The sequence below is a fragment of the Condylura cristata genome, unplaced genomic scaffold, assembly GCF_000260355.1.
Source record: "Condylura cristata isolate star-nosed mole 26May11 unplaced genomic scaffold, ConCri1.0 scaffold00017, whole genome shotgun sequence".
Classification (NCBI taxonomy): Eukaryota; Metazoa; Chordata; class Mammalia; order Eulipotyphla; family Talpidae; genus Condylura; species Condylura cristata.
The window spans coordinates 13,245,897-13,273,473 of NW_004567118.1; the positions used below are offsets into that span (position 1 = coordinate 13,245,897).

General features: G+C 43.8%; 1 protein-coding gene across 1 annotated transcript in view; it reads right to left on the reverse strand.

Moving 5' to 3' along the window:
* TEX14 (testis expressed 14) overlaps positions 1-27,577 on the reverse strand; it is a 64,265-nt gene that overhangs the window by 2,898 nt on the left and 33,790 nt on the right. The window contains exons 13-29 of the mRNA XM_012726061.1: positions 26,465-27,249; positions 22,032-22,138; positions 21,549-21,674; positions 21,242-21,330; positions 20,180-20,461; positions 18,974-19,074; positions 18,135-18,254; positions 16,242-16,306; positions 14,179-14,262; positions 10,985-11,047; positions 10,016-10,143; positions 9,278-9,480; positions 8,297-8,393; positions 7,101-7,169; positions 4,160-4,237; positions 3,314-3,413; positions 1,294-1,453 (exon numbers count right to left, since the gene is read on the reverse strand). Of these exons, the coding sequence (XP_012581515.1) occupies positions 1,294-1,453; positions 3,314-3,413; positions 4,160-4,237; positions 7,101-7,169; positions 8,297-8,393; positions 9,278-9,480; positions 10,016-10,143; positions 10,985-11,047; positions 14,179-14,262; positions 16,242-16,306; positions 18,135-18,254; positions 18,974-19,074; positions 20,180-20,461; positions 21,242-21,330; positions 21,549-21,674; positions 22,032-22,138; positions 26,465-27,249 (2,657 nt within the window). The remainder of the gene's footprint in view (positions 1-1,293; positions 1,454-3,313; positions 3,414-4,159; positions 4,238-7,100; positions 7,170-8,296; positions 8,394-9,277; positions 9,481-10,015; positions 10,144-10,984; positions 11,048-14,178; positions 14,263-16,241; positions 16,307-18,134; positions 18,255-18,973; positions 19,075-20,179; positions 20,462-21,241; positions 21,331-21,548; positions 21,675-22,031; positions 22,139-26,464; positions 27,250-27,577) is intronic.

The window sequence follows — 27,577 nt, forward strand, 5'->3', positions numbered from 1 at the left end:
AAATAAATAAATCTTTAAAAAAAAAAAAAAAAGTAAATGGAAATAGAGCCATTTCCCTAGCAGTTATGGCTATTACAAAGCTAGTGCTTTACTGAATAAAAATCTCTTACTTTACAGTTTCTAGTTGCCAACTCTGTCCTTTTGGGGCAGAACAGAATAAGCTGACTCTTCACTTTATAGTATTTCAGGTATTTGAAGGCAGCTATCAAATTCTCTATTCCATCTGCTCTTCTCTGGCCCAGCCCCCCGCCCCCACTCCTCCCACTGTTCTCATATGACATGGCTTCCGTATCTCTGCCTGTTATGATGCAACCCTCTTCTGTTTGTAAATGTCCCTTTTAAAATGTAACATCCAAACGGGAGCCCCAGGCTGTGCCCCAGGAGTCCTCTTACCAATGTGAGACATCACCTTCGTTTGGACTGAACATTTCTTTCTGTTCAGCATTAATGCTGCCTTGACCTGCATCAAACTGAGACTTCAAAGATTCACTGTCCATGCCTCCTTCAAGAAGAATTTCCTGAATTCTTCCCTCTCAGAATGCTGCTATGTGCGGGTCTACAAAAATAAGACATACTTCCTGCCTTCAATGCCATTACAGTGAGTTGGAACTTCCAATCAAAAATTCTCCAGTGGATGAGATCTCTTGCATTCTATACTTTTGGATCTAAATGTTCACCTTCGTCTTTTAGAGGAGTCCAACATTTCCACTTGTCCACTTGATCTTTTGGAATCTGTCACCCACAATACTCTTAGGTTTGTGTTATGTAAAAACTTGACAACCAGGCTTTGACTTTTTCAGTGGATTTAACTCAAATGACGGATGAAAATGCTGAAGGTGACAGTGCTAAAATACAGCAATCTTAGAGGCTGTCTTGAATGCTATCAATCTTTAGTCAGTATTGTAGCACGATGGGTTGCTGGCAGAAGAGAGGTGGGAGAGTGTAGACAGGAGTCAAGCTTCTCTACAGCAGTTTAATGACATCAGCTGACATGCATTCTCTGAGGAGTTTAGGTATTTTTTATTTATGCATACAAGACCTGGAGTAAACGCCAGAAGTATGGGGGTAAAGAAGGGGTGAGAGGATTCACCGGAGACAGTGGGGAGCAGAACACACAGACTGACTGAAGTACACTGCTGAGGGGAGCAGCAGGAGAGACAGAAGAAATATGCTGCGCCATGTGGGTCAGCTCCCTGTTCGGGATCACATGGCACTACAATGGCTGCTGATGGCTTCAAAATGCTAAGTCTTCCCCCTTGCACCACCAGGGCCGCCCAGCTTAGTTTTTTGTTTGTTTGTTTGTTTGTTTGAATTGAACCTCTCCCTTCCTGGAAAAGAAAAAAATGACACCCTGATTAACCTTGCAGAACCTTTGGGGAGATCCTGTACTGCCACGTTGTCCTCATGGGGCTGCAGCCATCTTTCCAGGTCCTCATCAAGAGTCGAGTGAGCTCTGTCCAGAGGAAAGAGGACAGAGTTGAGACCACAGTCATTTCCCTCTTTCCCAGACACAGACGCATAGCACTTTAATGTGGGGAAGGACCTGTGCTTTCACTCTGCATGTGAGAAAACCAGATAGGTTACTAATCTGTAGAGGTTATACAGACCTGCAGAGGGCCATATGGTTCGATCCAACGGATACGTACACCAAAGCCCTCCTGTAACCCCGACACAAAGCCTCAACACCTATGAGGCCACTACTCATTTAAACACAGTGGAGGAATTTCCTATCTTTTGCAGCTAAAAACATTCCGAGGGGCTTCCCCCAGGATGCACAGGGCCAGGGTTAGGATAGAGCAAGTAGCGTTAAGTGCAGACTCAGATCCTATCTAAAATTTTGTTGCTTTGCTCATCATGGATTTTTCTGCAGTGACTGATATTTTTGAAATTGCATTGAGACGGTTCAATTTTGACTCCTGTGGTCTTTGGTGTGCCCTCCAACATTGTGCTCAAAGAGTGGTCTCTCTCATCTCACCCCAGTCTGGACTCTGAATGACAGTGAGGGCAAAGTACGAGCAGTCAGGAGGCAAAGGAGAGAGCCAGAGTGACTTACCTTACAACACAAATCAGAGGAGAGCTCCAAATCAGGAGAAGAATCAGATTTCTTGAGGCAATCCTGTGTTTTTAGATTGAACTGTCTGGATGACTGCCCCGTTTTCCCTTATTTGCTAATACCTAAAAACTCTCTTCTCAGGCCTTTAATTAAAGTAAGTTGAGACTAGTCTTTGCTTAGGAAAAAAATAACGTAAAACAAAAAAATTGACAAAACAATAATCCTATGAAAAATGAGCAAAGAATCTGAATAGATATTTGTCCAAAGATACCCAAAGGATTTGAAAAGATATCTGTCCAATGGCTACTGAACATATAAAAACATGTTTGGACAACATTAGTCATTTGGGAAATGCAAATCAAAACCGCAGTGAGATGTCACTCATACCTTCAGGATGGCTGCTGTCAAGGAAACAGAAATTTGTTTCTGTTTTGGCTAGGATGTGAAGAATTTGGAACCCTATGCATTGTTGGTGGGAATGTAAAATGATGCAGCTGCTGTGGAAAACAGTATGGTATTTCCTCAGAAAATTAAAAATAGATTCACCATATGATCCAGCAATACGTCTGGGTACATATCTAGAAAGGCTGGAAGCAGAGTGTCTGCAAGTAGTTGTTGGCCCGTGTTCTCAGCAGTATTCTCACAGCAGTCAAAAGGTGGAAGCAACCCAGTGTCCACCAACAGGTGGATAGATAAATAAGAAGTGCGCTCGTGCGCTCTCTCTTGCGCTCGCTCGCTCACTCTCACACACACACACAATGGAATTCAGCCTCAAAAAGGAAGAAACTCTAAAATACATCACACTGACAAACCTTGAAGATAATACACTAAGCGTAATAAGCTACTACCAAAAGACAAATACTGTGTGGTTTCTCTTATATGAGATGTCAAAAACAGTCAAAGTCATAGAAATCGACAGTAGATGATGGTTTATAAGGACAGAGAAGGGGGAAAAGGGAACTACTCAGTGGGTATAGTTTCAGTTTTGCAAGATGAAGCTCAGGAGATGGTTGTACAACATTAAATATACTCAACCCTGCTGAACTGTACACTTAAAAACTGTTAAAGCAGTAATTTCATGTTATGTGTATTTCATCACAATTTAAAATTTTTAAATGAAACAATAAAACCTTTTAGAAAAGGGGGCTATTAGGACAATACAGAAAACACCAGAGGAAATATCTAATTTGTCAACATTAGAAAAAACTTACAAACTAATAGAGTTTTAAGAATTCTTTTAAAAGTCAACTTTTCTATTACCTCTCTGTGTCCTCTTCTAAATCCTGAGTTTCTCTGGTCCAAAGCACACTGATATCTTCTCTCTTACTTTTAGTTTCTTGTTCTTCTAAGTGCCTTTGATCTAAATACAGGTGAAAGACTTAGCCTGATTAGAGCCACAGGAAACTACTGAAAAAGCCTTAAAACGCAAAAAATGAAGGCTAATCAGTGGTCCCTGAAGTAAGCAAGGCACTAGTTCCCCTCCTCCCAGGCGAGCAGGGGCCAGGTGGCAGTCTGCGGGGCGCCTGTATGCACAGCAGCTGCTTCTGGGGTCTCGGGAGCTCTCTGCTGCCAGAAGAAGCTACAGGACACCTTGTCTGTGCCAAGGCTCGAGAGCCAGAGAAAGCAGAGCAAAGAAGGGCACGTAAAGAGGAGGCAAGAGAACCTGAAACATATCGCACAAATTGACTCTGGCCGACCATCCTGTTCTGACTTGTCAGATGTTTCCAGAGAGGAACCCAGGCGGGGCAGGATGGTGCCCTTTAATATATGCCAGGCATCTTACAGCTGCTATCTCGTTCCATCCTGTTAGCAGTCCTCCAAAGGGAAGGGAACTAACATTTGGTAAGTATCTCCTAGCGTAAGAGGCACCATGCATGGAGCTATTATGTACATCATGAGGCAGGAATTACCCTCCCTGCCTATGATGAGGGTGACTGGGGGTCACATTCATTAAAGTCTGCCATCCAAAGTAAGTAGAGGAGTCAGAATTGAGGGAAAGTTATAGCTACTTCAGGTCCACACCCTCCCACCCCGCTATGTGAGCCCCTGTGCTGCCCAGCTAGCATGAAAGCTACACTGGAGGAGACCTGGGTGGTTTCAGCTTACCGCTTGCTGGGATGTCCAGATGCCTCACTGTGTTCCCATCCAACACGGCGTACGGGACTTGCGGCTGCTTCAAGTGCTCTGTCACAAAACAGAAGGCAACACATTTCCTCCTCTCCTCTGCCCCTTCTCTAGGACAATGATTCTCAGAGTGGTCCTCAGTGGACCAGCAGCACCTGCATAACCTAAGTTGTTAGACAGGCAAACCCTGGGGTCTCGTCCCAGACACCCTAGGTTTGTTACTGAACCAGAAACTCTGGGCTTGGAGTCCAGTAATCTGTGTTTTAACATGTCTTCCAGGTAATTCTGATTTCTTAAAAGATTTGAGGGAGGACCACTGCTTTAAGGCATTCTGTGTTTAAAGAATTCCTTAAGTATGACAAAATCCCATGCAACACTAAAATAAAAAATAAAATGATGACAGGCAACAGTGACAGAACCTATGTCACAGGTGCCTCGTCTAAGTGACATACAGCAATCTTCACGACAGGATCAACTGTGTTACTGTTATCCCTGTTTATCAAATGAGGAAATGAAGGTAAAGAAAGATTAGGAACCTAGCCTACAACCACAAAGATAGTAAGACACAGAATTGGGGCTTTAATCCAGTCTGGCTCTAAAGAGTATGACTCTTCTTTGTGTGTGTGTCATTTTCATTATCTTTTTTTTTACTTATTAATTTACTTTTATTATTTTGTATAGGAGGTCTTCAGTGTAGGCCAGAGGTACAACTGGTGAGAGGTTTACCAGAGACAGAGTGGGGAGCAGAAAAGGCAGAATGACTGAAATCCACTGCTGAGGGGAGCAGCGGGGAGACAAGAGAGGTCTGTTGCACCCTGTGGGTCACCTGCCAGGCCAGGGATCGAACTCAGGCCATATTGGTAGTAGTGCTGGGACTTAACCCGTAGGCTACCAGGAAGGCCTAAGGTTTATGCTCTTAAAATCTCTATTTTAGACCCTCCCATCAAGTTTGTCATAGTTCAAAATGTCCCCCACTTTTATTGGCCTATACTGCATATTTCTTATCTAATCTACCTAAACACAGAAGGGATTGCCAGTTCCCAAAGAATTACTCACTAGTCCAAGACAAGCAACACTTAAACTCAATAGACTGCTCAGCATCTGTTAGATACTTAATCTTCTTAAAATGCTCCCAGAGAGAGCGAAACAGAGCAAAAGATAGCTGCACAGTGCACAGACAGGAAACCTGGGCTTGCCGGGCAGCACGGTGGTGTAAGTGCAGTCTCTCCCTCCCTGCAGGTAAGGAAGCAGGCACACCTGGCAGCTCCTTGTAAAAGCATTTCATGTCATTTGAAATTAAAAAATAGTAACAACTTGTGTCCTTGTTGATCTTCATGAATCGCCTATATCCTAAGATGCTAAAGAACCCTCCTCCTTAGGCCTTTGTCAGAAGCCAACAGCATCACATGTGGAGCCTCCAAAGGGCAACTGTCGGCTCCAGGCCACTCCCCGCTGCTTGCTTCAGGGGAAACGGCAGCACAGCGCTATTACATAATGGCAAGCAAGGGGCCATTATTAGGAGAGACTACTCAAGTGCCCTAGTGACCCATCTCGAAGTACAGACATCACCTCCAAATCCAGCCCTGATAACACCCATAAGTAAAATAAGGGTTTCCACAGGACCTGCTGGAGTCCAGCAGTACCACGAGGTAACAGTTTGAATGGGAGGCTCCCACCATAAGTGCAGAAAGGACAGCAGAATCCAATGGAAGTAACACTAGGGTCAAGCTACACATGGACCTACAAGCACCAATTAAATCATGGCCGAGGAACAGATGACACCGAGCACCACAAGCAGCCATGTGGGCTAGCCTAGAAAGCAGCGTCTACTGATTCAGAACGGTAAGTCCCCACTCACCTCCCACCTCCTGACGAGAGACAAAACCTCAGAGACCCTGATAACCCTGTACCTCAAGAAATTCTCTAGAGTTCCCATACGAAGAGCTGGACCATTAACATTTGATGAAATACACACTCTGTGGGTCTGGGATTGGCTGATGAGGCCATCAAGAAGAGGACTCAGGTCTTTCCTGCAAACCACCAGCCCCAAATGTCTCTGTAACCATGCATCATTTAATTTCAGCATCAGTTCTGCTGAGCAGGGCCAGACCATCAGCTGCAACTAAAAGTGAACTGGCTACAACTCATCTCTGCCTGAAATGGAAAACTGTGGTCTCGTTAGGTTTTACGCTCTTTTGAAAGGGAAGCATCAGTGTGCCATTATCTTTAATACCTCCTCTAGCGGCAAGCATGTCTAACAGTGCTTTGGTCTGAGTAGCCAGACTTAAGACCTCCAAAGTATGCAGGTTTGACTCAAACAGAAGACATGAGAATTGTTTTAATAATAAAAGAAGTTCAGGGCCCTTCCTGGTAGCACAACAGGTTCAAGTGCAGCACAATGAAGCCACTACAGCACAAGTTCCCTTCCTGGCCAGGGAGGTGACCCACATGGCACACAGACCTCTACTGACCTGCCTGCTGCTCCCTTCAGCAGTGGATTTTAGTCAATCAGCCTGTTCTGCTCCCCGCTTTGACTCTGGTGAATCCTTTCACAGCCCCCCCCCACCAAAAAAAACCTCTGGCCTGTACCCCAATTCTTATATATATAAATAAATAAATCTTAATAATTATAAAAGAAGCTCATCACAATAAACCACTTGAATGTTATTTCCTCTTAGGATCATGACTATAGTTCCTTTAAGTAACAAAATGACAAAAGACACAGGCCAATTATCTTGGCCAGGCTTCCACAGTAATTTTGAGGTCCATTTTATTGGAAAACTCCCCTGAGTTCTAGACATTCAATCAGACCATCATAGGGACTTTTGTACCAGCGCTCACACCTAAGACAGGGAATCACATTGTGGTCACTGACCAGCCCTAACAGGGCCAGGAAGCATCTTCTATACTGAACACCCCTTACCGATTTCATCAAGTAGCTCCTGGGGTGGTGGCGGTAGCTCATCAAGGTGATGCTGTGAGATGGCTTCTACTAGTTCTTCAAAAAGATAAAGGGGAAAATGACGTAATACCTTCCTGGACCTCACCTGGACTAGGCTCCAACATGGATTTGATTTAGGAGTTCATGACGAAACAAACTACGGATTTTCTAGGTTCCCACATGGATTTGATTTAATGTTTCTCAACACAGAAACAAACTACGGTGAGAAGAAAGCCTTTCACATCATCATTACTCCTAGTTGAGACCTGATCTGTGAATGGTTTAGCTCCCTCTGACCCAAACCCTTTCCTATATCATCCCTTAACCCAGTCCCGCTTGATCTGAACCCTTCCATCCCCAAGGATACTTGAAGTAGGTGAAGTAAAAACTCTCACTAAGGGGTTGGGGGACCAATCTGGACTAGGGCCTCAGAGTGAATAAAAACCACAAGAGGTGAAGCTTTTCATTATAGGTTATCAGGCCAGGGTAAATGGAGGCCATATTTTGGGTCTTTCCCTAAGATCTCAATTCTAATGTCAACTGAAAACCCTCAGCATAATTCACAAAATTACTATCTGCTGACAGGAATTCTAAGAGTTATATCACAGACATAAGATATTTAAATTAGTGCAGCAAACACAGCATATCTCATGAACTGTTAACACACACTCTTTGACTTCAAAACTATCTTCTAAGTATCTATCTGAAGAAAAGTGCAGATAAAAATTTTTTTACAAAGAGCAAAAATTAGAAAACAATATAAATCTCCAATTTAAGGTCATGGTTAAGTAACCCAAGTTGAACGGGCTATTATGTAGCCATTACATATATTTGCAAGTAGTTTTTAATGACAAGGGAAAATACTAAAAATATATCATCAACAAAAAGAAGCAGATCAAGCTGATTATCATATAATCTCATATCTGCTAAAAATATATATGCACATTTCTAGAAGCATGAGAAATACATGTAACAAAAAAGTACATGAGGATGAAAAAGAGTAAGGTTAAGTGGTGGTTTTCGTTTTTAAACTCTTCATTATTTTCCAGGTTTTCTACATTTTATCTTTATAGTGAGGGGTGGAAAGGGTAACAGCATTTTCATTTGAACCTAAAGCAGCATCAAATATGCTCCAAACTCACTAAAATGAACTTGTGTTCAGATACTAAACACAGTACCTTTTGGCAAGCTCCTTTTCTGGGTGGCATGGCCTAAGGAGTCAGGTGCTTTTGCAATGACAGAAGAACCAGTCCTGGTAAGTGCAGACAACCTTTTCTACAAGATATAAACATGGTAACTGACACATCTATTGAGTAAAAAGGTCTGTGAGGCTCAATCATTTCAAAGGTTAAGCTTGCATGTCACTGATAAAGTAAGTCACTGTGGTTTGCGTCAAATTTTTTAAAATATCACCCTTCTGCGAAGCCTTCTTACCCCTCTTGACCGCTGCAGCACACCTCTGTTACACCCCAGCCTTTCATACTAGGCCAGGAGCCCCTGTGGGGCAGGGACTGTGTCTTTTGTTTTCACACTTGTGTTCCTAGAACCCGCCCAACTAACAGTTGCTAAAGGCACAAAAATTCTTTGTTACTTCTGTATTTGAGAGAGAGACTTTTGTAAGTCAAATGCCAGAAAGACTATTTTTACTTACGGTCTAAAGCAAGTAATCAAGTGGTCCACAGGACAGTCAGGTTTTTATAAGTAAGGAACTTAATATTGTTTTCTTAGAAACTACACATATGAAATACAGAGTGGGGGTGGGGGAGGAGAAAAGTACAGTGGGGGAGGAGGGAAGAGAGGAGAAGGCAGAATATAATGATGTGTTTTTGCTGCAGACTATTAGTTCAGGAGGTCAGAGAATGTGCAGTCAATCAAAACTTTCAGAGGACTTTAAAGACGAAGCAGAACGTTCCATAAGCTATCACAGAGTGGGCTGTTTAGATACACTGTCAAGCATTATATAGGAGCGAGAAAGGGAAATGAAAGTCTAAAACCCAAGATCTATCCTGTAAGAGGCTCAGAGGGGAGCCCCGGAAAGCCTAGAGATTAAAGTGTATTTCTTACATTCTTTGTAAAATGGATTTGGAGAAATCTTGGCACTTTAGATCAGTGAGACCTCTGGGCTTCCAGATCTGTATAACACAGGTCAGAATACTTACATCGGGCAGTCTTGAAGGGGAAGCTTCAGAGGATGTAAGAAGGGAATCTAGACTTTTGGCTTTCTCTCGAACAGATGTAAATTTATCAGGCCAAGTTCGAAAAGATTCTTGACTGTCACATAAGGAGGGAGACCCTGTTTTAACCTGAAGAGTGACACTTTCAAGGCAGTCTTTGTACCTACTAGCAGCGGAAGAAATGGAGCCTGTTGTAGAAAAGAGGGTAGTGAGAGTCTGGATCCTTTACATTATTTAAAAACAAAATGTTTATACCTATACCAAGGGTTCTAAATTGTTAATAAATAAAATAATCGCCAATCAGAGACATAGTTTTTCAGATATAAAAGATGACAGACTGTAGACTTTGCCACCAACACAAAGGGAGATGATCCGAACTACAACTTATTGAAAATAATGACATTAAAAGAGGAAATTTGGTGCTGACTATATGTGGTTGTGGGATCAAATCTCTATCTATTTAAACACAATTTACAGACTAGAGACTCTTAAGCTTTGCACTAACTGCAGGCGTGATTAGAGCACACAGTACAGCCTGCATTGGGGAGTCTCCCCTACTGAAGTGAAACGCCACACAACAGCTGCTTAATCACCACCACCCCCGATTTGGCCTCCCAGGGCTTGTACTCGCGTGTAACACCCCTGCACTGGGAGCAAAAGCCAGCTGGCTTCCACAGTCAATAGGCAGGAGCTGTAAGCTCAAACTCCAAATGCTCCTCTTACCTGGGCTAAGCGGAGTGCTGACATTAGTTGGCGCATGCCTTATCTTAGGTGTTTTGCATGAGATTTCTTTGAAAGAACCATCTTGTTCACAGGAGATACTAGATAAGTCTTGAATGTCTGTCAATGAGCTAAAGTATTAAAAACATACAGGAGTTAGGAGAAGATATTTAGAAAAATTAAACAATATGTTCTGGAAGTTATTTTTGAAGTATGATCTTGACAAAAATCTTAATTTAACATTAGGCCAGAAGCAGTGAATATCTTATAGTTGTTTTCTTTTATTGCATTATTCTTTGCTATGCATTTCTCTTTTTACCATTTGAGACCATTTTCTCAATTTTATGGTTTTTAAAAACCCAAAATACTTAATTTTGTCATATATATATATATCTTAAAGATAATGTTTTACAAAGAAATCCTCTCTTTAAACATATTTCTGAAACTAAAAATGAACAATTTTCATAAATGAAAGTTTATGTGGAAAACATAAATGTCTCAAGTATAAACTAGTATTGTTATTATTACTGTGTTTCCTTGATTATAAATGCTGTTAATTATAGATCACATTAACATAGTAAGATCTTTTCATAGATCACATCATCAGCTTAATTGATGTGAGAGAATAAGCACACCCACATTAAATGTATACATAAAAATGGGAAGAACTTTGGGCATCCCTGGTGGTGCAAGCTATTGGCAGCCATTGCAGCATGAATTCAATCGTGGCCCCAGACGTGACCCCCATGGCGCAGCAGACCTCTCCTGTCTTGCCCTCTGCTCCCCTCAGCAGTGTATTTTAGTCAATCTGCCTGTTCTGCTCCCCACTCTGTTTCTGTGAATCCTCTCACCCCCTACACCTCTGTATGCATAAATAAGTAAATCTTTTTTTAAAGAATGTGAAGACCATTCCAACAAGGAGCTACTATTCCCCAAACCAACCCATGCTTAGGCAACCTTTGAAGGCCATACATGTTTTTCTCTTTTAGTTCTTTTGGTGACTCCTTCAACGTCTCCTCTTGTTCACCTTCAGTACTATAAAAAAAAGAAACCAAAAAAATCACATGGCTGACTCCTCTGTCAATAAAGTGCATAACTTGGTACCAAGGACCAGTTTATCAGTCCTGTGTGAGAAGCACAGGAAGGACATGGCAAGTGTGAGTTCTGGTTCTGGCTCTGCTGTGACCAGCCCTCTCTTCTCAGGCATGTCTGGGCCTCAGTTTCCTCTCCAGAGACTGAATAAATCCTCTCTACAGGTTAGTCCATCTGAAATCAGTCAGTAATGCTACATGACAGTAAAAGTTTCTGAGAAATTCAATGGAACATGGATTGCAGAGGATAGAGGCTGGAGCAAGGGGCACAATCATAAGGTCTTAGCAACTGTGAGAGCTTCCTAGAACAGAGTATCACATGACGCCAAGAGACATTTTAGCCAAACCAACCAGAAAAGAATGAAGAAGATGGCCCTCCCTGGTGGCACAGCGGGTTAAAGTGCAGCACTTCAAGCTCTCTGCAGCCACTTCAGTGCGAGTTCAATCTCTGACCCCAGAGTTGACCCACATGGCGCAGCAGACCTCTCCTGACCTGCCCGCTGCTCCCCTCAGCAGTGTATTTTGTTGATCTGCCTACTCTGCCCCCCACTCTGTCTCTGGTGAATCCTCTCACCACCCCTGCACCTCTGGCCTGTACCCAGTTCTATATGCATACATAAATAAATAAATCTTTAAAGAAAAGAACTATATAAGCATTTCAAATTTTTTTTAAAAATGAAGACAGGCCCTCCCTGGTGGCACAGCGGGTTAAAGCACAGCACTGAGAAGCTAAAGCCACTTCTGCATGAGTTCGATTCCCGCCTGCCCCGGAGGAAACCACATGGCGTGGCAGACCTCTCCTGACCCACCCGCTGCTCCCCTCAGCAGTGTACTTCATCGATCTGCCTGTTCTGCTCCCCACTCTGTCTCTGGTGAAGCCTCTTGCCACCCCTGCACCTCTGTCCTGTACCCCAGTTCTGTATGCATAAATAAATCAATCTTAAAAAAAAATGAAGACAAGCTTAACCTGTTTCTACTTTAACCAATATTTAGGATTCAATTTTAATATTTGATGAACTGACTGTAAGCCAGAAACAATGTTAAATCCTTTCATAGGGTCTCACATTTTTCATCTCTGCAACAATCCCTTGAGAACAAAAACCAAAATCCAGAGAGTATGGATTTGAGTTTGAGTTATAACTATAAACTCTGCTCACTGACATATTTGTTCTAAGCGTACAGTAAGACACCATTTCTAGCTCTCTCATTTACATAAATGCCCACCTGACTTGTCATAACCAACAAAATCTGAGTCAATCTTTTTTGGGCAAAAAGATTAAAAGCTAGCACACAACTTGCCATGTTCCCCTTTGCCAGCTTCAACAATCAAGGAAGCACAAAGATGGAGTCTCCTCCTGCCTGATCACCTTCAGCCAAGTCAACGCATGAGGGACATGAAGCAAAAGCAAAAAAGAAATTTTTGTTGTTTTAAATTGTTAAAATTTGTGGGTTAAGGGCCGTCCCTGGTGGCACAATGGTAAAAGAGCAGCACTGTGCCGCCATCTGTGGCCACTACACCACAAGTTCGATCCCGGCCAAGGAGGTGACCCATAAGGCATGGCCCCTCAGCGGTAGATTTCCATCTGCCTATTCTTCTCCCCACTTTGTCTCTGCTGAATCCTCTCATTCCCCACACCTCTGGCCTGTCCCCCAATTCTTGGATATGTAAATGAATCTATTTTTTAAATTTGTGGGCTTATTCATTATGTATCAATAGTATAATCTATCTATCCTGACTGAGAGTGACATAACAGGGATGAGAGTGTGTATACACTTTGTTGTTGTAGGAATTAAAGTGGACACAACAGAGCAGCTGGTGTATGGTAGCTGCTTAAGAAATACTAGCGATAGATAATATATATAAGAAAATTGAGGTGAGGGAAGTACATTGAACGTATTTGCCAGGCACTTTACATTCATTATTAGTTTTTTTAGTTTTTAATTAAGCTTTCCACTTTAGGTAACTGTATAGCCACATGGTAGCATCTCACAGATTTACAGGACAGTATCCTAAGCAGGGTACAGTCACTTCAGAGAACAGCTCCACTGCCTGCCAGGATTCTGCATGTTGCCCTCTATGGCCAGTCTACTTCCCTTCTATTCTCCACTCCTTTCTTAGCTCCTGGAAGTCACTCAACCTGTTCTTTATTTCTATAGTCTTGTCATTTTAAGCATGTTTTATCAGTGGCATTATATAGTAAAGTAAGTTTTGGGAACTGCTTTTTCACTCAGCATAATTCCCTGCACATAGATCCTGGCTGCTACAAGTACCAAGCATTCATTCTTTTTTATCTGAGGAGCAGCCCGCGCCTGGATGTACCACAGCCGGTTGAGTCATTAACTTGTTGGGCAACATCTGGGTTTCCAGTTCTATTACAAATAAAGTTGCCACAAACATCTGTGCATGTGCCTGTACAACAAAAATATCTTCATTTCTTTAGAATACAGGTCTGGGAGTTGTATCATTACTCTTAATCTCTGTGTCAACATTCTCGGTAAGGCTTCTTATCCTTATTTTATAAATCTGGAAACAGGAAAGAAGCGCTGGGAAACTGGACTGTGGTCATACAGACAGAAAGGCTGTCAGGATTGGGCCCTCCCTGGTGGTGCAACGGGTTAAAGCACAGCACTGCGAAGCTGGCCACAACCGCTTCAGCTCGAGTTCAATCCTGGGGAGCTGACCCACATGACAGCAGATCTCCTCTGTCCTGCCCACTGCTCCCCTCAGCAGTGCATTTCAGTCAATCTGCCTGCTCTGCTCCCCACACTGGTCTCTGGTAAATCTTCTCACCACCCCTGCATCTCTGGCCTGTACCCCAGTTCTGTATGCATAAATTTTTTAAAGTCTTTAAAAAAAAAAGAAGAAAAGAAAGGCTAAGTCAGGGTCTGTGTACAGATAATGGTTCCTTTTCATGACCCCTCATAATTCTACTGAACAAGGCTTAACAAAGCTGAGCTGACTTTTATAACATAATGGCTAGTACATCTGAAAGAAAGCAATATATAAACATGGGACATAATTTAATATTTCTTCTGTGAGTCTGAAACTGTGAATAAGATTGTGACAGCACATACCTTTGTATAGGTTGAAACTGCGACTGAGTTGAAACCTCAGCAATCCTTCCAAGGCTTCTTCTCATTGGGAACTTTTCTTCACCTTAAAAAATAAATCAAATGCATTTTAAACTGGACTTTTGCCAACCCTGATTATTATTTTCATTCCCTAGAATTTCCTGTGGTCTGGTTCAGAATGAGAAAGAATCTGGATAGACAAAGTGCTTCCCTAATTGGGTTTGGATTGAGTGCTGCAAAGAGGGTTTCATTCTGAACATTTATTTTCCTTGCTCAGAGGGGAGAACTATATTCTGACACTCAGAACACAATCAAGCCATTTACTGGCCTTTCAGTTATAACTGCAGTTATTTCTGGGGACAAATGTTGTTTTGTTTTTGCAGGAAGGCAAACTGACCTGGTTCCTGTCAACAGACACTAGAGGGCGTTGGAACCAAGAACTGTTTGTTCAATAAAGATTCCAAATAGAAAAGACCATTAGCTGGAAATTCCCAGAGTGCTAACTGTGCCTTTTGGCCATGAAACACCAAAGAGTGGGGGTGAGGCTTCAGTACTAAGGAGCTAATTCAACTGTTCTCTGTGGTCCTTGATGTCAGGCTCTGAAAATACTCCCTCCCCAATTCTCAGTAAGGCTTTGCAGACCCTTGGACAGACCAAGCTAATATCCATTTTTCTTTCCATCATTGTATTGCTCTATGTTACACAGAGTAGGAGAGACAGCAACTACCCTGTTGGCAAAAAAAGCTCCGGATTCCTCTCCCCTTTGTTCAAGTAGTCTGGTGAGCAACAGCCACCTTCAGCAGGTACCAAAGGGCTCTGGGAATCATGGAGAAGTACTGGGGTTCTTTGGGCCTTTCTTCCAAAAACCCAGAGAGTATGAAGTTTTTCCTAATATGCACAACTTAGAGCAGGAGGAATACCTAGAGATCGTTTGCATCTGACACTCTTCTATATATAAAGGGACAGTAGGGCATGGAACGCCCAGCCCAAGGTCATCCAGAAAGTGGCAGAACCGGCCTTGGAGCCCAGCATGTGTCTTCTCCATGTTTTCCATGCTATTGAATCCGCTGTACTCTTCTGTCTGCCTGCCCACTTCCCCCATCCCACTCAACTCTTGTCTGAGCACAAGTGAAATAGCCCTGCACAGGCCAGGATCACACAGAAAGTGACTATGGATAGAGGCGCCAAAGAAAGAAGGGGATGGCCCAAGATCCAGATCTATAGACTCTGAAAACGTACTGCCCTGAGAATTTAACTATGTATGTAAAAGCTTACAACTTCTGAAAAAGCTCTCCTCTGTGATGAGAGCCTGGATCAGGTGGAGGAGGGGAGACCGAGCACACAGCAAGAACATGGGATGAGCCAAGTTCAGAATCTGAGCCCCCTGCCTGTGTGCAGGGTGTTGAGACATGACCATGGACTTCCCCATGATTTGATAAGTGGATAACTTTTCAGAGAGATGTGCAAAGGTACACAATTTTTTAAATGCCAGTATCAGTGCCAATAGTTCGCTTACATCTTGCCTTGTGCCATACTTTGGCTGCTGATTCAGGTTAACTCCCATGTTACAGAAAGCAGCTGCTAAATTATACAGAATCCAGGCACTCCCACGGCAGGATGTTATGCTGACCCTGCACTGTTGGTTGCTATCAATTCTTTTTCCAAGACAGCAATCAAAGGAAAACTATGGTGAAACTCTGCCTTGTGGGGTGGAGGTGGTTATGGATACCTAATTCTAGTTTGTGCCCTATCAGTACCTAACTATGTGGCTTCGGAAAATCCCTCAGGTATCTAAACCCCTGCTATGGGCCACAAGTGAAACTGGAATCTAGTAAAAGACTAGAGGGCAAAAGCAGCAACTGCTATTAATACTCAGACTGCAAGGAGAGGTATTAAGAACATGCTGTGTGGATCAGAGGCTGGCGAGGGCCAGGGCAGTCATTCTAATAGGGGAACCTCAGATGTACAGTGAAAGGCTCAGACAAGGTGCTCTCCAAGGACTTCTCCAGCCATAAATATTTGTCATCTGCAAAGTGAAAGCAAATAATGCTCACAGGCATCTATCAGAGGCTTGAGGTTGGGCAAACGCACCTGGTATTCCTTTAAAATTCTCTTCTATGGGACTTGAGGTCTATAAAAGAAAGAACACAGGAAAGAGTTTAAACTAGAGGCAGATATTATCAAAAGGTCTAGAGAATTTCTTGATTTTCTTAAACTTTGATAACCTATCTAAGGTCCCCATCTTTTTTAGAAATAGAACAAACCCACTTTGAAGTCATGGAATCTTTATTTGTGCTAAATACAGCACAAATAACAGGTTTCCCTGCTCTTCCCATTGTGAGGGGATGGTGGGACTTTTTTTTGTTATCATTCTCCCCTCCTTACCCCAAACTTCCAACAAAGATCATTTTGATTCATGAGAGTTTTAGCAGAAGAGCCAAAGAAGAGTAAAAAATGGCTACCTCTGCAAAGTTACTCTATGGGTGAGAAGTCAGAACTTTGGTTCGAGGGTTATGAGGAGAGGCTGTGACTAGGAGGAACCCCAGGTGGTATTTGGGGGAAATGTTCTCTTTCTTGATCTGGGGTTGGTTACATGAATGTGTTCAATTTGTGGCAGTTCATTAGCTATACACCAGAGCTAAGCACTTTTCTCTGTGTTACACATTTATGGACAAGTACACAAGGACATATTATATGCAAGTATTATATCTGTGTGTATGTGTATGACATATATAATTTGTTAAACATTTTCTAACATTTCAGGAGCCAGGGCACAACAGGCTAAGCCTCCTCACTATGAAACTATCACGAGCCACTGCAGCAGGAGTTTGATCCCTGGCCAGAGAGCTGACCCACATGGCTCAGCAGACCTCTTCTGACCCACCCGCTGCTCCCCTCAGCAGTGTATTCAGTGAATCTGCCTGTTCTGCTCCCACTGTCTCTGGTGACTCCTCTTACACCCACACTTCTGGCCTGTGCCCCAGCTCTTATATGTATAAATAAATGAATATTTAAAAAATAAAAGATTTTCTTAACATTTCAGTCTGCCCAAAGTAAAATCAAGAAAATGTAAAGGATTTGTAATGGAAAACTCCTCTGAGTTTTCAAAAGTGCAGACAAGTGGAAATTACACTTTTTGACGCACTGGTGAACTCCTGTCAGCTGCCTGTTAGAGTTGACTTGTACGGGCCTCTTTTCCTCTACTCCACCTTCCATGTTAGTAAAAAAAAAATCTGCCAAAGGTGGCAGATTAGGGGAGCACAGAAGTAGAAATCACATAAATAAGTAAGAGAATCCAGGGGCTTTCATTTTGTCAATGAAAATAAACTATACAGGGGTCCTCCCTGGTGGCGCAGCGGGTTAAAGTGCAGCACTAAGAAGCTAAAGTCACTTCAGCGTGAGTTGGATCCTGCCCCAGAGGTGACCACATGGTGCGGCAGACCTCTCCTGACCCACCTACTGCTCTCCTCAGCAGTGTACTTCATCAGTCAGCCTGTTCTGCTCTCCCATCTGTCTCTGGTGAATCCTCTCACAGACCCTGCACCTGGCTTGTACCCCAGTTCTGTATAAATAAATAAATAAATCTTAAAAAGAAAAGAAATGAAACTGTACAAACAGGTTCTTGCAAAAGTGACAGGCAGCTCCCCAAGAGAGCCCAGAGTCTGGGGCCTCTCAGCCCCCACTGAGCCCCAGCTCTCATCCCCGTGTCTGTGGGTCACTAATCCTTCTTACACAGGACTTCTCTTCCTACTACACAACGGCAGGACCAAAGCCTGGGGAGAGATGGCACGTGACCTTCCATTCTCAAAAATCTCATGTTCAGGTTTTTTAAAAAACACATGAAACCTCTGGTCAATCAACGTTACACATGTTTATGTACTACCTTTCTCAACAAATGCCACTGAGAAGAGGCCATGGAGAAAGTTGAAAATATATTTTACCCTGACCTGTGAGTTTACCTCTAGAACTAAGTTGTCTTGAGCAGTCGAGGAGTAAAAATATTCATGGTCTGGAGTTAAAAATTCCTCTGTCGTGTCCTCAGAAGACTCTCGTGAACAAGCTGAATGCACAGACTGATTCTATGAATAAAGTAGGAAATCACTTTAAAGTAGGTAAATAAAGCCCTGTATAGTGGTTAGCAGTGTTAGTAGCGGGTTATCTAAAAACACCCAGCAGTCAGGGTGATACTCCCTGGGTCAGCTCCTTCCAGTCTACTTCACCCTGCCCTGCCCGTGTTCCCCCAGTGAGCTAGGAACTACCTAGAGTAAGTATGGAGGATTGGCAGCCCTGAGCCTCAGTGATCCAATCTGCACAATGGAGGAGGAAGTCTTCTGGGAGGGCGCCAACCATTGTTTTTTAAATTCTCAGAAAGAACAAGTCTCTGGGAGGGCCCTCCATAGTGGCACAAATGAGTTAAAGCACAGCATGCAAAGCTGGCCACGCCACTGCAGCACAAGTCCAATCCCCAGCCAGGGAGCTGACCCACATGGCGCAGCAGACCTCTCCTGTCTGCCTGCTGCTCCCCTCACAGTGTATCTCAGTCAGTCTGCCTGTTCTGCTCCTCACTCTGTCTCTGGTGAGTCCTCTCATCCCCATACCTCTGGCCTGTACCCCAGTTCTTGTATGCATAAATAAATCTTCAGGAAAAAAATATTTTTTAAAAAAAGAAGGAAACATAAGGGCATCTTATCCAACATAAAAATCTATTATAGGTATTTCAATATTATAACATGTAACAACTGTTCTACTTTATTAGGTCTCTGGGTTCAACTTAGCACCCTGGGTCAGTATTACTTACACTGCAAGATTTCTCAGTGAGAGCACATGCTTCAGAACTTGCTTGAAAGGCTTCACTGTGCTCTGAGTGCTCATTTTTCCTGTGCTTCAGATGCCTGATACCTAATAATCATACAACCAGAGTCAAAATCATTCAGTGACATTCACATGACATGGAAGGGGTGAAAGGTGGCCCAGAAAGGTGAGAAAAGAAATGCCACAGTTCTGCCACGGACGGCCCACCCTGCATTTCAGGTCCAGTCCAGACAGTGGCCACTATTTAGCCTGGCTCCACACATAGGCCTGGATCATCGGCCCGTTTAAGTGATCCTTGACTAAGCAAAGATTTTAAATACCAAAAAGAAAAGAAAAGAAAAAAATCACCACTGACTCAGAAGATTTGTACCTAAGATAAACAATCATTTTAGATGCAGGTTTAACTTACAACTAGGAGATAATATCCTGTGTTCTGATGGCAAGCAATTACCAGGTAGAATGCATAGCTATCAGCTTTAGCCCACAAATCTGTAACAGTGATGACAGTAAATGCCATTTTTCTCAAGAAAAGTGTGGGATGGTTTCACTTATAGGAAGTATACCCCCAAAAGGGGCAGGGAACAAAAAAAAAAAAAAGGCAGACAAAACTAGCAGGCAAACTATAAGCTGGAGACATACAGCAAGGGGGAGGGGGAATCTAAGCAGGGGAGGGAAAAGAACAAGAAAATATGGTGAGAATTCACAGGTGATTTGGTGGTAGGAATCTTATAGAATTACAACTGAGAGGAAAAACCAAACATTATACAAAAATGAACAGCAATGTAAAATATATGTATTTAAATAAGTATATTTAATTTTCTTAAAATGTCACTTTTCTCTAGAGTCCTCTGGCATAGACTATCTGGGGGGCAGTGGAATTTTTCTGTCTTAAAATGCAATTAAACAGGGAACAGGAAGTGGCCACTGCGCTCAGTAAGGAAGGTTCCTTTCCTTGCCAAGTCAGGCCCAAGACCAGGGTCAGGGCCTCTGTCTTCCTTTGGACAGAGGGGTCTGTTCCACTGATTGAAAAATTTGAGAATTTCTTTACCCGCAGGAAGGACAGGTGAGTCAAAGGGCCCACTGCTTTCCCCTGGAAGACAAGGTCCCCAGATATATGGCAAAGGAGAGCAAATCCAGCAAAGGAAATGTATTCCAGAAGATTTACTTATTGAGAGTAACCTGATAAACTCACCAATCCCAATTTCTCCAACTGACAATAAGCTTCGAGACCCAAACTGTCTGCCATTCTGGTCACTGCTGTCCTTTCTGTCACACTTGGCATGCTCATCATTTTTTCTGGGATACTCTATAGCTCGCTGCCAGCCAACATTCTCTGGGTCCCTGATGGGGGTCGAGGGCAGGGGATTCAGTTTGTTTTCAGCCTCTTTCTCTGCAATCAAACGACTCTGAGGATGCCAAGGAGATACCAACAGCTGCCCAGTAGCTACTTTCTCTGCCATTTCTTTCACGTCCGCTGGACAGAAGAGAAAATAGCATTTAAAACAGTGCTGTGAGTACTGCAAACAAAAGCTTTTGATTCTTAGAGAGTCACACAAGAATGCCTTTTTGGAATAGCATCATCTTTACCTTGTTCTGTTTAGCTAGAAAGGAGGCAGGGGAGACTTGACAGAGGGAAGAGCAGAATTTCAGTTAATTCTAGTCCTTGCTGCTGAATTTTCAAAGTGGAAAACAGAAAAAAAAGTGTAAATGGAATTCCTAGTGTGAACATTTTTCAAGAAAATGGTATCTGAAGCCCCCAGTCTGTAGAAACTAATGGAAAGGATTCTATTTGACTCTGGCCTTTATGATCGGCTCTGAACTCATACTTTGAGAGTGTGTATGTACACATGAGTGTTTCATTACAAATGTCCTGTACTTTTGCTAATGTCACTTAACACTAGTGTTAAAAAACATAGCCACTGTATTCTTTTAATACTTACCAGATATATGAGAGTTACACTGTCACATTCTACTTTAATAATGTTTATATTAAATATATTGTGTATTGTTCTGATTGTTAAATGATATAAACTAATATATAGAAAAAATATAAAGTCTAGAAAGGGAAAAAAAACCTTTCCTTTTGCACTTTGTAATCACAAAATCCATGCTTTTAAAATAAAATGATCTAACAGAGGAAAAAAATGTGAAAGGATAGTGCAGTCCAGGCTGTGTACTTAGTGATAACAACCAGGTTGCTGAAATTTAAATAGACTTTAAATTTCATTTCAATAACCTATGACTTCATACTCACTTTCCCATTTTAAGTGCACCTCCCCATCATCTTCTTTATTTCTTGACTTTGCATTATAGATTTCAGAAGACACAGATTCCACACCGATCCTAAAGTGCACAGTTTGGGGAGAAGGCAGAGGAACAGGGCGCACACAAACACATTAGTTTGTTCAAGACTGCCACATAGCCCGAACCCAGCAGTCCCTCCCCAGGACCATCCACCCACACTCCCTCCTCTCAGTCATTCCTGGGCGGGCACGGACTCCTGCCCTCCACCAGAGGGCACCACACAACCCACCCAGTGTTGCGACTATGATGCTCCTGACCTGGTAGAGCCCTGGCCCAAGCTGGATGATGCAGGTGGTCCCTGAGGGTGACGTGACACAGTGAGGAGTGCACTATTCAGCTGCGTTGCTTTGGCTCGGACACTGGACTCTCTAGGCCTTCCCTGGCTAAGAAATGAAAGAGGGGGCAGTTTCTGAACAGCCTGGTTTCTGGAGCACTGGCACGTGCCATATGCCTGTGTTTCCTTTTATAAGAAAAACAGTCTGGACCGTTCTGGGAAAGGCAAGCAGTTTCACTTTTGACACTTGTTGAGCTCTGTGTGATTGACGTGCTGGTCACTTCACCTCTGAAGTGACAAATCACACCTTCCTCCATTATATCACTCTGTTTATGAGAGGATTTATTTCTATTCTTATCATTCAGTGTCTCTGTTGCTAGCCGTATGTCAATCATTAAGTGGCCTCGATATCACATGGGAATCTAAAGGTATGGTGACACAAGGACTAATAAAAATGTTAACTCACCTGCTGGAACTTTGGCTCCTGCTTTTTTCCAAGCTGCCCTTGGCTCCCTGAGTTGATTGAAACTGTTCACATATGCTCTGTTTTCCAGGGCTACAAAGATCTGAAACCTTTAAAAGAGGTCAACATGCTTCAGTGCTTGAATTTCTCCCCACTTTATACACATTCTATTTTCAAAGATATTTTTGCTAATTTTTTTTTTTTTTTTTTTTGCTAAAAGTAAACAGACCTTCTCATGTTTTCTATCTAATAGAGCTATCACTTATCTGGAAGATTTTATGGAGAAATGCTGCCGCCTCCCTCCAGCAGCCCAGTTCTAAGAGGGTTAAGTGAAGAATGAGCAAACAAGAGACACTGAAAATTAAAAAAGCTTTTCTTTGTACATTCCCCTCTAGTATGATTAAGGCAGAAGGCTTGGAGGCAGGAGACCCAGCCTGAGGGAGCAGTATGCTTCAGTTCCCTCACGCATAAGACAGGGACAGTGACTCATGCCTGTCACTGTCTACCAGTGGGATGCTGTGTATATAAATAAAGGCTACAATACTTTAGAAATAGTAGACTAAAAGAAACTTAACCTATATCCTGTATCTAAAAGACTTTTGGGTGTGTTTATCCCAAACAAACTGTTCATTGTATCTTCTAACCTACAGCCTATAAATGTAACAAATGTGGGGCTTGGGGATAGCAGCAAGATGCTCAAAATGTCAAGATACACTAAAAATCTCCCTAAAGTGTGTGCTCCAGAAGCCTTCGCATAGGAGTAAAGGATCTTCAGCAGGATCTGAGACAAGGCGATAATACTGCCCCAGGGCTTAAATAAATAAATAAATACACACACACACACACACACACACACAAGGTGGGGTACAGACCAGAGATGCAGGAGGTAAGATACACTAGAGACACACAGTGCCACAGTGGGGAGCAGAACAAGCAGATCTGCTGAGGGGAGCAACAGAGGAGAGGTCTGCTGAGACATATGGGTCATTTCCCTGGCCCGGGGATCGAACTCTTGCTGCAAGAGCTGTGGCAGCTTCATAGTGCTGCACCTCAACCACTGCGCCACCAGGGAGGCCCCGGGACTAGTTTTAAGGCTTCAACTTCACACCTTCCCTGGGGGCGCAGCAGGTTAGGATGAGCACTGCAAGCTGGCTGCAGCCACTTCAGTGCAAGCTCCATCCCTGCCCCAGAGGTGATCCACAAAGCACAGCAGGCCTCTCCTGTCTTGTCCACTGCTCCCCTCAGCAGTGTACTTCGTCAATCTGCCTGTTCTACTCCCCACTCTGTTTCTGATGAAGCTTCTCACTGCCCCTGTACCCCAGTTCTGTATGCATAAGTAAATAAATCTTTAAAAAATAAAGACTTCAACTTCAAAGATGTAGTGTGTACATACATACACATCTTTGATACATACACATACATATATATGCAATGGAATATTACTCAGCAATAAAAACAAGATAAACTCACGCCGTTCATGGCAACATGGATGGAGCTGGAAGGGATTATACTGGAAGGGATTAAGCCAGAAAGAAAAAGAAAAATATTGAGTGGTTTCGCTTACAGGAGAAATGTAGAGGAATGAAACAGGGATCAGGAAAAATAAAGAAGGGGGGCTCCCTGGTGGCACACTGGGTTAAGTCTCAACACTATGAAGCTACCGGCAGCCATTGCATCATAAGTTTGTTCCCCGGCCAGGAAGCTGACTCACATGGTGCAGGGGAGGAAAAAAAATTATAGTAAATTAAAAATCAAAATCAGGGCCCTCCCTAGTGGCACAAGGGTAAAAGCACAGCACTGTAAAACTTTCTGCAGCCACTGCAGCACGAGTTTGATGTCTGGCTAGGAAGGTGACCCACAGGGCACAGCAGACCTCTCCTGTCTTGCCCACTGCTCCCTCAGCAGTAGATTTCAATAGATCTGCCTGTTCTGCTCCCCATTCTGTTGCTGGTGAACCTTCTCATCCCCCTCCACACCTCTGGCCTGTACTCCAGTTCTTGTATGCATAAATAAATAAATCTTCTTAATTTTTTTTAAAAAAGCAACAGGCAACTATCAATCAGAGACGTTCTGCAGGGGAGGAGGGGGGTGAAGGATCAAAATGAGTGGGAACAGCACAGGGGACTGTGGTGACAGTGCAGGATGGATCAGAGGTAGGAATTTCCTGGGGGCTACACGTGAGAGGGGAAAGCAAACGTTGTATAAAAATGAGGAATGGTGGAAAATATATACAACATTTCAAAAAGACTTCAACTTCAGCTTCATTTCAGAAGACGGCAGCCACGGGGTAGAGAGGCTAAGTGGGCTATTTAGTGAATAATGAGAAGCCAAGGGCAGAGAGAGGCCACTTGAAGCCAAGGCAACAGATAGTTGACATCTCTCATCCAGCCCAACTGAATGCTGAATGCTGTTGTAGGAAAAGTCTCAGCCCACGCCACATGAAGAAATAAACCACTTATTTTAATCCACTGTATTTGGGGCTTTGTTTCTCTTTGCTACACATCAAAAGATAACCAAAATGTATTGCAAAATAAAGGTATTTCTGGCCCTCCCTGGTGGCGCAGCCGGTTAAAGCACAGCACTAAGAAGCTTAAGCCACTTCCGCATGAGTTTGCTCCCAGCTTGCCCCGGAGGAGACCGCATGGTGTGGCAGACCTTTCCTGACCCGCCCGCTGCTCCCCTCAGCAGTGTACTTCGTCGATCTGCCTGTTCTGCTCCCAACTCTGTCCCTGGTGAATCCTCTCACCCTCCGCATCTCTGGCCTGTACCCCAGTTCTGTATGAATAAATAAATAAATCTTTAAAAAAAAAAAAAAAGGTATTTCTGGGCCCTCCCTGGTGGCACAGCGGGTAAAAGCGCAGCACTGGAAGCTAACGCCACTTCAGCATGAGTTCGATCCCCACCCTGGAGGTGACCACATGGCGCGGCAGACCTCTCCTGACCCGCCCGCTGCTCCCCTCCGCAGTGTACTTCGTCAATCAGCCTGTTCTGCTCCCACATCTGTTTCTGGTGAATTCTCTCACTGCCCCTGTACCTCTGGCCTGTACCCCACCCAGTTCTGTATGCATAAATAAAATCTTAAAAAAAAAAAAGGTATTTCTAAACAAGAAAAGGTTTTCTAGCAAACTCTAGTTTTCAGTGGAAAAAGAAATATGGGGATCTCAATCTAATTCTTTGTGCCTTCTCTTTATGGAGAAACAAGTACCAATGTTTTTCCAAATGGTCAAGTGATGACTGAAGCTTCACTGAACTACAGGGAAAGAACACTAGGGGGAGAACACTAGGCCCAGACTCAGGAAATGGTCCCCGGCCCCTGTGGGTGCTGAAGGTAGAGAAGCAGGGCTAGGTGAGGGGAGCGGCCTGTCCTGCGCAGGCAGCAGAGCAGGTGTGGAGTAGGTGGAAGATTTAAAACAATAATAAAACCCACTAAAAGTTGGCCTGCTTGACATCACAGTGAGCCAGCAATTCTAATAAGTTCAGTCATAAAAGTTCTCCCAATGGGGCCAGGCTTTCCTACTCCACCCCCACCTCAGTAACAACACTGTGCCTCGGGAAGCTGAAGTCACTGAGTTGGAGCTCACCACCCTGTAAAATGGTGGGGCTGCTCCATCTACAAAATTCTGTGATTCAAAAGGCAGCAAGCCCTCTGTGTGACCCTGTTCAAATCCACTCCGTTATTTACTCCTTCATTCCTTCAACGACCATTTACCGAGTACTTTCAGTGTGTCAGGCACCTTTGCCAGGCGTTGGGGACCAGAACAAGACTGGCCCTTTCCTTAGGCGGTTGTGGAACAGCCACGCTAGCCCTCCCTAAGCCTCGGGCTAAGCCTCCAGAGCCAGCTCCACGCCATCTTCCCAAACACCACTGCACCCCCCCCCACTGGTGTCTGAGTGACGCACAGGTCAAACCTGTGATTCATCATTATATCCCAGGGGCTAATATATCACCTCTGGCTCTATAAATGTTTGTTGGTGAATGAAATAATGTAAAGTGGAGATTAATACTTGCCCAAGATACCATGTACAGAAACCATGTAGACCACGTAAAATTGCCAGTACTTGATTATTTTGACCCATAAAACAGCAATTTCATGTGGTACAATCTGAGAACTCTGAATTTTCGGCTTTGTGTTGAATTTGGAACAAGTGATGAAGAGTATCGACCCTGGAATTCTACCCTAGCGGCTGTTTCCCAAGACCAAAGGCCTAGGAGTTGGTTGTGTCTCCATCAGTCCTGCACCAGGTCGGCAGCAATGCTGAACCTGGCCCCAGATCCTGTTGGGCTCCCCTGAACCCACTCCTTAGAGCTTTACCTGATGGTTCTGCTCTGACTGGTTCCCAGTGCTTTCTTCAGAGACTTGGATGAAAGGCTTACAGCCAGAGCTACTTCTCTTCCTGGACCTTGTGCCAATATTCCCCCCTTGAAAGTCTCTCACTGTTGTTGGAGACCCTGCTGGGCTCGGGCTATTGCCCCCAGCGTCCAGCTGCTGGCCCGCTGGCAGCTGCACGACAGGAGGAATATAGCTCAAAGCTGGGGGGCCCAGAGCTGAAAGTGAGTTAAAGACATCTGCAAACTCTCTCGAAGAAGCCCACAAACACCTGCACTCCTGCTCCTTCTGGATCATCTCAAGCATATCAATTTTCTGTTGGGTATTCCTCAGCAAATCGACATTCTGGTGCATTAACGTCTGTGAAATCTTTAGATTCAGCACACACTTACTGATGTACTCTTCGGTCATGGACCGGTTGTTCACACTGCCCCTGGCTTCTCTGGGCACAGGCTGGGTGAACTCACAAAGGCTGGGTGAACTCAGTGAACCATTCTGCCAGCTCCAGTCCTCCAAGGAGAGGTCTGTGCCAGCTTCTGAAGAGCTCTCATCGTTATGGCAAAAACAGCATGCTTCTCTCTCCATTTTATCCAATTCTTCTTCCATGGACTTCAGTTCGTCTATCTGGTTTGAGCTAACCTCAAGAGCTGCGCCAGTTCCTGGGCTTTCTTTGTCATCTCCTACGTCCAGGCAGCCTGAGAAGATCTCATTGATTTCAAAGCTGCAGAGGCTCTCCTGACCGGGGCTGGGGCTCCTGGCCTCTTCTGCCACAGAGCAAGCACAAAAAGCAGTGTCCTGGTTTTGAGTCTCTTTAGCTGTCAGTCTCGGGTGCGGATCTGGTGTTGCTTTCTCAGTGGGAGAAGAGTAACTCCTTGGTGAGTGGCGCTGACTGCCTGTTGGGAAGAGTGGCGACATGCAACCAGTTAAAGTGATCAACAGGACAGACAGGAGGAGCAGACTTGTCTTGTTGCTCAAGCAGCATAAAAATGCAGAAGGAGGCCCTCCCTGGTGGCGCAGCGGGTTAAAGCACAGCACTGAGAATCTAAAGCCACTTCCTCATGAGTTCGATTCCCGCCTGCCCCGAAGGTGACCACATGGTGTGGCAGACCTCTCCTGACCCACCTGCTGCTCCCCTCAGCAGTGTACTTCCTCGATCTGTCTGTTCTGCTCCCCACTCTGTCTATGGTAAAGCCTCTCGTCGCCCCTGAGCCTCTGGCCTGT